The sequence below is a fragment of the Myxocyprinus asiaticus genome, chromosome 49 (assembly GCF_019703515.2).
Source record: "Myxocyprinus asiaticus isolate MX2 ecotype Aquarium Trade chromosome 49, UBuf_Myxa_2, whole genome shotgun sequence".
Taxonomy (NCBI): domain Eukaryota; kingdom Metazoa; phylum Chordata; class Actinopteri; order Cypriniformes; family Catostomidae; genus Myxocyprinus; species Myxocyprinus asiaticus.
The window spans coordinates 5,224,222-5,236,628 of record NC_059392.1 but is presented as its reverse complement, the minus strand read 5'-3'; the positions used below and the strand labels follow the sequence as shown (position 1 = coordinate 5,236,628).

Here is a 12,407-nt window from a genome sequence, read left to right as displayed (position 1 = left end):
TATTTGATATTTACATATTTTTAATGTGTTGTATTCATATTTTGTTTTTAATTTGTCTTTGTTATTGTATTGTATTTAATTTACTTTTATTTTAAATTAATTTTTGTTTTGCTTTCTTTTCATCAGTTTTAGCCAAATGTACAATGGTGGCCAAAAGTCAGGAGTTATGTACAGATTTTGGTACTTTTATTCACCAAAGTGACATTCAACTGATCGCAATGTATATTCAGGACATTAATAACGTGAAACATTACTATTACAATTTGAAGAAAAAAAAATCAGAACTTCTTAAACTACTTCAAAGAGTTCTCATCACAAAATCCTCCATGTGCAACAATGACAGCTTTGCAGATCCTTGTTATTCCAGCTGTCAGTTTGTGCAGATACTCAGGTGACATTTCACCCCACGCTTCCTGTAGCACTTGCCATAGATGTGGCTGTCTTATCGGGCACTTCTCACGCACCTTTCAGTCTAGCTGATCCCACAAAAGCTCAATGGGATTAAGATCCATAACACTCTTCTCCAATTATCTGTTGTCCAATGTCTGTGTTTCTTTGCTCACTCTAACCTTTTCTTTTTGTTTTTCTGTTTCAAAAGTGGCTTTTTCTTTCCAATTCTTCCCATAAGGCCTGCACCCCTGAGTCTTCTCTTTACTGTTGTACATGAAACTGGTGTTGAGCGGGTAGAATTCAATGAAGCTGTCAGCTGAGGACATGTGAGGCGTCTATTGCATACTGTGGCAACTCAAAAACAAACACAAAGACAATGTTAAGCTTCATTTAACGAACCAAATAGCTTTCAACTGTGTTTGATATAATGGCAAGTGATTTTCTAGTACCAAATTAGCAATTTAGCATGATTACTCAAGGATAAGGTGTTGGAGTGATGGCTGCTGGAAATGGGGCCTGTCTAGATTTGACCAAAAATGACTTTTTTCAAATAGTGATGGTGCTATTTTTTTTACATCAGTAATGTCCTGACTATACTTTATGATCAGTTGAATGCCACTTTGGAGAATTAAAGTACTAATTTCCGTCCGAAGCAGCAAAAACTGTACATTATTCCAAACTTTTGGCCGACAGTTTAATTTTTGCATTTTTAGCTCAACAATTTGAAATTCATTAGTTTAATTAGAGGATATCCTACACATTACACAGAGTCTTAGTTTATTGTTCTGTTAGACAAACATCTGCTCTGAAGTGTTGTATGATAGATGAAACTGTGCTACTGCCTTTATGGTACCAAGATGTTCTGGACTGAGTGTTGATTGAAGTTGTTTCTCTCTCTCTCACTCTTAGGTATCTCTCTAAACAGGATGTAGCTCAGACCTCCATTGCCGTGGCTCAGAAAGAGGGCGGAGCTATTCGCATCATCAATAAGGACAATGTCGCCCCTAAACGAAAATCCACAGCCAAACCAAATAACCAGATCGATGGGTAAAGCACACATACACAGACATATGTACAGTATAAACACCATTGAGCGGCAAATGTTTACTGGCTAATAACGGTTTTCTATACGAAACATACTGGTCTTCCTCCAGGGGGCGCTCAACGGCTCATAAAGCGAATCCTCCATTGCGCCACATTCAGTCTTATTTGGAGATATTTTACACTATAATGATCATTTAAAAATATTAACTCAAAACTATGATATGGGGCAGTAAATAACCACCTAGCAACCACCCAAAACCCCTTAACCGTACAGCAACGTTTGATAGACTCAACACAAAAACTGGTGACACACAAATGTTGAATCCTTTAGAGAACCAAAAAAACCCTCAACAAACAAACAAAACAACGTTAGCTCTCACACTCGATGAGTATTATCTCAACAACAGCCTTTTATGACAAATGTCATGCTGGAGAGAGTCTTTTCCATAGCAGGTTTGATGAAGTGGCCACACACACACAAACACAGACAAACAACACAATCCAAATGATTTCTCAACACCGCCGCTCTCACAGGAAAGAGAATGGAGTTCATCACCATCCCCCGTCAACTGATGAAGCCATCGACACACTCGCATATACACTCCGTCAGCCACGGTGCGGCTTTTTGATCACATGTGACAGCTGTTTCCTCTTGAACTTTATTTGTATGTGAAAAAAAAGACACTCTCATCAGACTGTCTGATCTTCTGCAATGAAATCTCTCAATTTCTCGCTATTCCTTCTCTTCGCAAACTCCGAACTGCAACGGCTGCTACCCCAGCTGCATGCAATTCCAATATGGAAATGAGTATATACAGTATATATTTTTCACTTGGCTTTTGGATCATCAAATTACTTTCCCCCCACGGTCAGGGTGTGGAGACTGCTGTTGACAGATACATATTTATGAATTTGCATTGCTCCTGGAAAAAAAAAATATTGCACTGCAAGTGACAATTTATTTTGAAAGTGCATTTCCTTGTGTAATTATGTGTGTAGCAAACGGTTAACCTTGTAAACCTGGTGTGTGTGTGTGTAGTGTGTGCTCAAGAATGCTTAGTGCAGAGGATAAGGGCTTAATCCACACACATGCAAGTGCTGCGGCATCACCATGGAAACCGCAGGAGGAAAAAATTGCGCCGTACTGAGCCCTGTCTGGGGCTGGATATTTTTAGGAGACAGAATGAGAGATGGAATGGAGAAAAGAGGAAGTGAGACGGTTACAGTTTTTGAGATCTAGAGAGAAATGTCGAGAGAAATGAAGGGTTGATTATGTAGTATACACAAAGTTTTGTTAAGTTAGTATGGATAACACATGCATAATAATCAGTAGGCTTAGCATTGCGAAGTGGCGTAGTCGGCGAAGAGATACAGTTACCATAAGCTCATTTAGCCAGACTTTTGACTATCAGCATGAAGTCTGGTCCACGTTGCTGCTTATTCTGGCCAAAAATTGCCTACTTAGAAAGGAAGAGACAGTCTTTATTGACATGTAAAGCGACCAACCACAGTTGGTGGTTCCATTTTCGACTGACTTCTCATTTAAAATGAGGTCCATTGCACTTTATTTGCACTTTAGCGTAATATAGCATAATTTCAAATACACTCACAGAACACTTTATTAGGAACACCTGTACACCTACTTATTAATGCAATTATCTAATCAGCCAATTGTGTGGCAGCAGTGCAATGTATAAGATCACGCAGATATGGGTCAGGAGCTTCAGTTAATGTTCACATCAACCATCAGAATGGGGAAAAAATGTGATCTCAGTGATTTCGACTGTGGCATGATTGTTGGTGCCAGATGGGCGGGTTTGAGTATTTCTGTAACTGCTGATCTCCTGGGATATTAACACACAACAGTCTCTAGAGTTTACTCAGAATGGTGCCAGAAACAAAAAACATCCAGTGAGGGGCAGTTCTACAAACGGAAACACCTTGTTGATGAGAGAGGTCAACGTAGAATGGCCAGACTGGTTCGAGCGGACAGAAAGGCTACAGTAACTCAGATAACTGCTCTGAACAATTGTAGAGAGCAGAATAGCATGTCAGAATGCACAACATGTCGAACCTTGAGGCAGATGGACTATAACAGCAGAAGACCACATCGGGCACATTATTAGAACCATAGTATTCCTAAAAAAGTGCTCAGAGAGTGTGTATTTGAAAATGTATTTGCGTGCAAATACACTGGACACAGTTTGTGGACTAAGGAATTTTCCTTCTGCTATCACCACATGGAGCAACCGCAACTGAAATCATGTGATCCACGAGTACTCGGCACAGACAGTGTGTCTACTAGTGGCAAATCTATTCGACTTACAGGGTAATCGACTAGTCAGTGCAACCCCTAGTACCCACAAGTCCACGTCTCCAACATTGACGGTAGTTTTTTGTAAATGTCGAAAGCCTTTTTAATAATCACCTTTGCAGACAATCAATGTTTTTATGGGGATTTCAGAAATGCAGGTCTTTGTGGTAATTTTTCATTGTGTATCCACAGAGAAGCCGAGAGCTCCTCTGTATGTATCCGGACAGACTCTGAGTGCGGTTACCTGCAGGCCCTGGACTCGGCCGGTACCCCCTTGTGTCTGTCCTGCCAGAAGCCTAGCAGGGAGCACTCAGGCTGGGCAGGAGGCTTCTGCAGCCCTGCCTGTATGGAGGACTTCCAGCTGCGCTCAAATCAGAGCTTCATGCGTGCCCGCGTGCTGGAGACTGAGCAAGGTGTGTGTCAACACTGCGGATTGAACGCCCACCAACTCTACCTGCAGGTCCGAGACGCCCCGTGCACACACCGCAAGGAGATACTGGACAACACCTGGCTGGCACAACTTCCTCTAAAACAGGTGTGAGCTTTAACCAAATTCGCCAAATTCTAAGCTATGAACCAAACCAACCAGCTCTGAGGTGAATCACAACATTACAAACTTTGATTTGAAGCAAAAAAAAAAAAAAAGTGTACAAGACTGTATTTAACATCTTTCATGAAGAAATGAACTAGAATCCCATGAAGCATTGCGAATGATGTAATCGAATACATTTTTTTGGGAAAATACAATCAATACTTGATTATAATAATAGAATCAGTATATTTAAAGTGTATTGCAACATATTCAGATATATACACATATATAAGTAATTTGAGAGTGTAGGGACACCGACTCAAATGCGTTATTCACAGAGCATCATGGAAGTAGGCGGTTGCTGCAGAGCTCTTTTGGCATGCTTTTTTTTTTTCTCTGATTGGTTGATCCTTCTCTACAGGATCATGGGTAGTGTAGTTCTTCAAGAATTACGCTGTTCAAATTGATTATTAAAACATGAAGTTGAAAGGATCATATACCATTGATGAACAACCTCAGAGCTCACGGTAGGTTTGTCTTTAAAGGTTTATAAGTTATCGTTAATAATGAAATGTAAAAAATGAATGGGATTTTAACTTCCAGAACCAGACTGTTGAGCTCTATTGTGAACAATTCTTCAGTGCTCGTAATTCCAAATAAATAAAATGTTTGACTTCGTAATCATTCATCTTAATGTAATAACTTGCTCCGCCTCTGAAACGACTTTCCTTTTCGGGTTGATGTCACAAATCTCTCGTACTTTTCAACTTCCATCCAACAGCCTGGCTTCATTTTTATGTAATACTTTTCACGATCCAGTCAATTTCCAATGAAATTGGTCTTGGAAGAATTTGATGGGAAATGTTTGAGTTTATATTGAGATCTTGGCAAACCTGAGCACAATTTGAGACTTTGTTGAGGTCTCTTCTGAAACTCTAAAGGAGACACGAGATTACTTGGTAATTTTCTCAGGAGAAAGATCTTCGAAGCAGGAGATTTCAATAAAAGTCACCATTTGCTCTCCATTTAATCTCATTGCTTTCTAGGAGAAACAATAATACAAAAAAACATCTCATTTTTTTTTTTTCTCCCCTATTGGCAAACCCAAATTTTCTTTTAAGAATGATTTCTCAATTTAACCAAGTGACTTAAATCTACAATTGAGATTTATTTGTGCCCTGAAAGGCACCCCAAAGGTAATTCCAACTAATTATCTCTAATACCTTCTTTTAAAAAGTTTTCTTCATACAGTCTGCATTAGTTGTGTGACTGGGACAAATTTTGCCCTGAGTTTCCAAAAAGCACATTAGTCGGAATTATCTCCAACATTCGAAAGTAACTCTGCAAACACTGCGTTTTATTGAAATAATATTGCTTACAGAGAAAGATAAATAAAAACAGCCTGTTTAGCTTGCAGAAGTAATAACAGCTAGCGGCCTTAGGCTTCTGCTCTCTGACTTTCTCGATAGAGTTATCAGTACTGTTCACACTCTTAACACTCACAAACCTGCCCTCATATTGTAACACCAACAAACACACACACAAACACTTGGCGTCCTCTCCTGAGCATCCAGCATTAACAGAACGCCTGGTCTGTCAGATTGGTATTGATTTTTCCCACAGTGCATTGCTGTGAGGTGCAGTTTGATTTTTGTTTGGCTTTTTTTGTTTGGCCGCAAGCGGTGTGATCAATAACGCGCTTTAAGGTCTAAGTGCCCCCAACACACAAACAAGCTCGCTGTCATACACACGATTGCTGTGTTACGAGTAAGGGTTTGTGTGTTTTGTTGTATTGGTATTGCAAACCAGTGAAACATTTGTACACATGCTGACTTATCGACTTCCGAGGGCTAGTAAGGAAACCTCCCACTCGCATACTTGGGAGGTTATCATCCATGGCGAGACCCCCAAGGCTCCTTAGTAGAGAACAGGGATCCATTTTTTAAACAAAATAATTTATGACTTTCTGTTCTGTTAAACGAAAAGTTCTCCAAAAGATGAGGTTCCAAATCCATCTTTTGCAAAAACTGTTTTCAATTTATTTCTGATTTGTTAAATCTGTTCTGTTGAAATTTGTATTTCTTAAAAATGTCTTCCTTAAAAGATTAGTGAATGGAATCGTAAAGGAGCCATAATCGTTGAGAGGAATCATAAAATTTCTTACGATTCCCATCCCTGGTTGTATTGGCATTAGCAGACCAGTGAAACGTTTTCGACTTCCGAGGGCCAGTAAGGAAACTTGGTTGCTATCCAAGGCAGGACCCCCAGGGCTCCTAAGAGATTTAGGATAATTATTGGCTAACTCTGTTGAGAGGGAAGGAGAGAATTGATTCTTAGTGCTGTGGTTTCCCGGGAGACATTTAAGCCTAAAAACAGCAGCACATTGAAATGCCAGCGCTTGGGTTTTGCCCTCTTCACATTCCAAATGCTGATCGTCCACTCGTTATTCCCAACTATTTTCCATTGAAGCTTTAATCCTTCTGAAACAACTGGAGTCCTTTACCGCAGCGGTCTGTCAGAAATCCTACAGAACAGTTTGGAATTGTGAACTATATATCCCAGAGTTCCTAATGGGCTTCATCAGCAGTGGCAGTCTAAAGATCGGCCATGTAGCTATTCAATAAACGAAAAAAAAAACTGGAATAAAAAGGTTTTACACACACTACAAAGTACTTTTGAAGTTAACATGAAATCAAAAGCCGTGAACAGTTCCGAACACTGCAAGTTATGGTTCCAGTAGCATGTACACTTGACCACAGTTCGGTACAGTTACAAACTGTTCCCAAGCTGGAAATCTCAATATGGTTGGCTAACCATACTCTGGACAGAGATCCGTGCTGGTGGAACATCTGTTGTGACTTGGTGACTCACGATTGGTCACTTGCTCAGTCTGTCCATTCTAATTCCGAGTTCGCAGCACGACAGTGGAAAAAGAAACCGTGACCTTGCCAACCAGCTCGAATCCATACGGAACGGCAAAGGTTCCGCAACAAGAGCCGATGGTGGTAAAGCGCTTAAAATGTATTTAATTTCTTAATACATGTTTTGAGCGATTCATCAGTGCACACTTTTCCAAAAAAAAAAAAACACTGTCATTGTAATCATTTTAATCAAAGTGTAATAATTTGCTCCACTTCTGAAACGACTTTCCTTTTCGTCTGACGTGCTGGCATTGTTTTAGGAGGGGAACAGTGATCCGATTGACTGCAAACTATGGTATGGAACTTTTGCAGTCCAATCGATTGCTGAAAATCAAGTCCTGGCACTTCTTTGTTTTTCTCGTTGAATGGCCTGTATTCGCATCGAATTGACACGTTTGATCAAAATGAGTAGTAGGCCGTTTTTGGAAAACATTTTAATTTGTTCAGAAACTTGATTGACTATTTTTTTGTGTGTGTGTTTTTGATTGTTTTTGATTAAAGAATGTCTCAGCTCTCCAACAGTGTCAGTGTTATCATGAAATTCTATAAGTGTATTTACGCTCTTTAATGTGATGTGTCCAACCGCTTCAGCTACTGTCAATTCAAACGGGAGCGCTGCATAGCGTCTCTCCTCCAATCAGCCCTCCTCTTGACTACAAATTATTAGCAGAAAAAAAAACATGAATAAACATAAGGTGGGATGTTGAAAGATTCAGTGCAATTGGCTGAAATGATCACTTCTAATATAATTGGCAAATCAATGTTTCAACCGCGGAAAGAAGGGATATCAACAACTTTCATCTAACAGAGGCCTACATTTACCTCAGGTATGTTATCTAATGTCCATAGTTTGGTTGCTTGAAAAAATTTAAAGAGCAATTTGCTAAAAATTTAAATACCTCCCCTGTCAGAGACGTAACAACAGATGTTAAGAGGATACAACTCATTTCAGAGTATTTAACTGCTCCGGTGCCGGAGGATGCGCAAATGGAATCTTTAGATTTTATGACAGTCAGCATTCAAATGACTATATCTTTGCAACGGTTTGGGATAGAAACATAAAATGTATATCATTAGAAATCCTTTTTTACTTTAGTGCATAAAACTCAAAATGTGATTCTGGGTCAATGTGACTCAAAATGATGGTGCAGGTTACATATGTACGCAAATGTACTACAAAGAGTGCAGTTGAATAAACTGTTTGTCTTTGTGTATTTCAGCTGAATGAAATGATTCACAATCCTGTTGAAGGACAATTCTGGCAGGTGGACCACATTAACCCCGTGTACAGAGGAGGAGGACAGTGTTCACTGGAGAACCTTCAAACCCTCTGCACTGTCTGCCATCGTATGGTATGGTATCCTTACCGCATCCTAACATACCTTTGGGGAAGTACGTACTACTATTGCTAGAATTTTAGTTGGGGGCTTCACCAATTCGCCAAGTTTGTCTAAGATTTAGACTTGCAGTTAATTGAGTTTTAGGCCAGAAATACACCTTACCCAAGGGCACAGACAAGAATTAAATTTTTTTTATAATGCATTTGCCATCATATGATTATTATCCTAACCACATCCTAACATACCTTTGGTGAAGGACGTACTACTATTGCTAGAATCTTAGTTGGGGGCTTCACCAGTTTGCCAAGTTTGTCTACAATTTAGACTTGCAGTTAATAGAGTTTTAGGAAAGAAATACACTTTACGCAAGGGCCCAGACGAGAATGAATATTTTTTGCTAATGCATTGAGAGTGTGCAGCGAATACTTAACGTATGTGCTTGTATTACTGTTGTGGTAACAAACCTCAATCCTTAAGGGGTCAATAGAGTTATCTTCAAATGTCAGCGCAATTAAACCAGTCAACGTCAACAGTTTACCCAAAGGCCAAAGTATACTTTAGTTTGCCGCATGCCAGTATGTCTCGTGCACAGTGTGCAAGATGCATATTTTGTATTCAGCACAATTCGTGCATACTGTGCTGATGACGAACTTCGTGCCAAACACGTGCATATGGGATTGTGATCAAAATATTATACTTTGAAAGGCTTAGCGCTCGACCATACGCAAGATGGATGGTAAAGTATACTGGAGCCTTAACTTTAACCAATTTTCTCAACATAACAGTAGTTGACCTGAAAGAGACAACTGACCATAGATGAACACCGTTCAAGCTAATGTACACTATAGATGCCCTTGCGGCAATACTAAGAATATGATGCTTGTGGCAAACAAAAGTGTTTGCATTCACATGCATAGAGTATTTTTGGTCCATACAGTCAGTACAATTTACAGCACATACAGGCTTATTAAATGTGAATATACAGCATTATTTTTTACCGGTTTGTTTTGCAGAGGACAGCACAGCAAGCTAAAGACAGAAGTCAGATGAAACGGGACAGAGCTGCATCCAAACTAGCCTCTGACATCACGCGATTCTTCGTGAAAAAATGAGATGCACTGCCTGTAGCTATTCATTTCATATAAATATCCACACACACAAAAAAGTATTTGAGCAGCAAAGAACTGTTGTCTTGGAAATGAACTGCCTTCAAAGTTACATGTCACAATTATCATTTACAAACATCTGCAGTATTTGAACATTGTTATTTCAGTGAAAATGTGTTAGTTGTTCAGGCAGCTGGTTTTAAATATTGGCATCTTGCATTCTGCAGTTTAAAATGATTAGCTTCCCACAACCAAGAGTGTTAATTTTCTTTATGCATTGAAAGTATTTGTGTTATTAAAAACGAGGCACTGCGAAAATTAAATTATGAATAACTAAATAAATCTGATATATTAAAATTACCATGACCTTGACTCGTGCACATGCTCCAACACATTGAGCTGTAGTGCTTCAAAGTGAGCATGCAAAAGTACCAGAACCAAATTCTTGTATGTTTTCTACTATCACAATCAAGACTGCATTTGCAAAATTCTGAACCTGCAAATTAAATATATTGCAGTGCAAGGAGTGTTGAAAATACTTGGATCGCTGTAACATTTGTTGCCGTAAGAAGTTTCACAGTCCCTCGTAGACTCACAAAGGCTGTTGGGTTTTTAGGTCAGTGCAGAAAGAAGGGTGTCTGGGCAAGACAGAATGTTCTGCTGGCTGTATCACCTTCACTAGTGCAGTGCTGGGTGTCTCCTTCAGCACAATAAAGCTTATCTCTCCTTCAGACAGACAGAGGGAAAGAGAGACAGGTTGACACAAGATGCAGGGTAGGTATTCTTGTACTGCTGTGTACATTTATAAGGAACTTGTATGTTTACCTTTAGTCTAAATCTGAATCTCTTTTATTCACCAGTACTTGTGAGGAACAGGAATTTACTTTGGTCACATTTGGCACCTGCCCAACATGCAACAAAAGACAGTTACAATATGATATACACATTACCATACAATATACACAATACATATACAACTAACATACAGTATGTGCATAAGAATTAGTAATCATTTTGGGTAAAAAAGGTTTTCACTTGTTTTGATTTAAGATTGCAATTTTTTTCTTCTTGATAGTGTTTTGATCGCAATTTGGTCATATGTAGAAATAATAATTTTGACTGAAATAAAATCATTGATTGACTTCTGTGATGCTCTCTCATAAAAATTTTATAAATCCTTTATATTTTTAATTTCTGTCAATATTATGGATTTAACTACATATATACAGTGTATATATATATATACACACACACACACACACACACACATATATATATATATATTAACATTTATTTATAAATCCAGATGTATACAGTGGCTATGAAACGTATGTGAACCCTTTGGAATTAGTTGGTTTTCTGCATTAATTGGTCATAAAATTTGATCTCATCTTCATTAAAGTCACAAGTATAGACAAACACAATGTGCTTCAGCTAACAACACATAAGCAATTATAATCTTTCATGTCTTTATTGAACACATTCCATTAAACATTCACAATGCTGTGGAAAAAGTAAGTGAACCCTTGGATTTAATATCTGGTTGATCCTCCTTTGGACGCAATAACCTCAACCAGGCGTTTCCGGTAGCTGCGGATTAGACCTGCACAACATTCAGAAGAAATTTTGGACCATTCTTCCTTACAGAACTGCTTCAGCTCAGTCATATTCTTATGATATCTGGTGTAAACGGCTCTCTTGAGGTCATTCCACAGCATCTCTATTGGGTTAAGTTCTGGGCTCTGACTGGGCAACATCAAAAGGTGGATTTTCTTTTTTTGAAGTCATTCTGTAGTGGATTTACTTAGATGTTTAGGGTCATTGTCCTGCTGCATCACTCAGCTTCTGCTGAGCTTCAGCTGACGCACAGCCACCCTGACATTATCCTGTAGGATATCTTGATAAACTTGGGAATTCATTTTTCCCTCGATGATGGCAAGCGAGCAGCCCCAAATCATGATGCTCCCTCCACCGTACTTCACCATGATGTTTTCATGTTGGTATGCTGTGCCCATTTTATGGCATACGTAGTGCTGCGTGTTCTTCCCAAACAATTCAACCTTAGTTTCATCTGTCTACAAAACATTTTCCCAGTAGCTTTGTGGAGTGTCAAGGTGGTCTTTGGCAAACTTCAGGCGTGCAGCAAAAACTTCTTGATCGTATGTCTTCTGAGATCTCTTTTTTTTTTTTTACCAGGCATGGTCCACATCAGCAGATGCTTCTTGTGAATAGCAAACTCAAAATGTTTGAGTGCTTTTTATAAGTCAAAGTACCTCTAACCCACACCTCCAATCTCGTTTCATTAATTGGATGCCAGGTTTGCCAACTCCCTGACACTAATTAGCTTTTGTTGACATCATTAGCCTAGGATTTCACATACTTTTTCCAACCTACATGTGAATTTTTGAATAACGTATTCAATATGTACAAGAAAAATACAATAATTTATGTGTTATTAGTTAAAACAGATGGTGTTTGTTCATTATTGTAACTTTAAGATGAAGATCAAACCAGATTTTAAGACACATTTATACATAAATGCAGGTAATTCCAAAGGGTTCACATACTTTTCTTGCCACTGTAGTTATAATAATCAGAATATATAGTTATAAAATCCTGAATATTTGTTAATACATTTTAATATATAATAAATCCTAAAAATATAATATACAGTTGTGCTCAAAAATTTGCATACCCTTAGAGAATTGGTAATATATGTACCATTTTTAAAGAAAACATGAGTGAGCAGGCAAAACACAT

The 12,407-nt window shown here is 38.6% G+C and overlaps 1 protein-coding gene across 3 annotated transcripts in view; it reads left to right on the top strand.

Moving 5' to 3' along the window:
- Positions 1-10,779, top strand: part of zranb3 (zinc finger, RAN-binding domain containing 3) — a 78,712-nt gene extending 67,933 nt beyond the window's left edge. For 2 of the 3 annotated variants that reach the window (XM_051693172.1, XM_051693171.1), the window contains 4 exons: positions 1,300-1,437; positions 3,941-4,283; positions 8,422-8,553; positions 9,555-10,779. In XM_051693172.1, the coding sequence (XP_051549132.1) occupies positions 1,300-1,437; positions 3,941-4,283; positions 8,422-8,553; positions 9,555-9,653 (712 nt within the window). In that variant the 3' untranslated portion in view covers positions 9,654-10,779. The remainder of the gene's footprint in view (positions 1-1,299; positions 1,438-3,940; positions 4,284-8,421; positions 8,554-9,554) is intronic. The other variant, XR_007896641.1, reaches the window with a different exon arrangement.
- Positions 10,780-12,407: the final 1,628 nt, after the last annotated feature.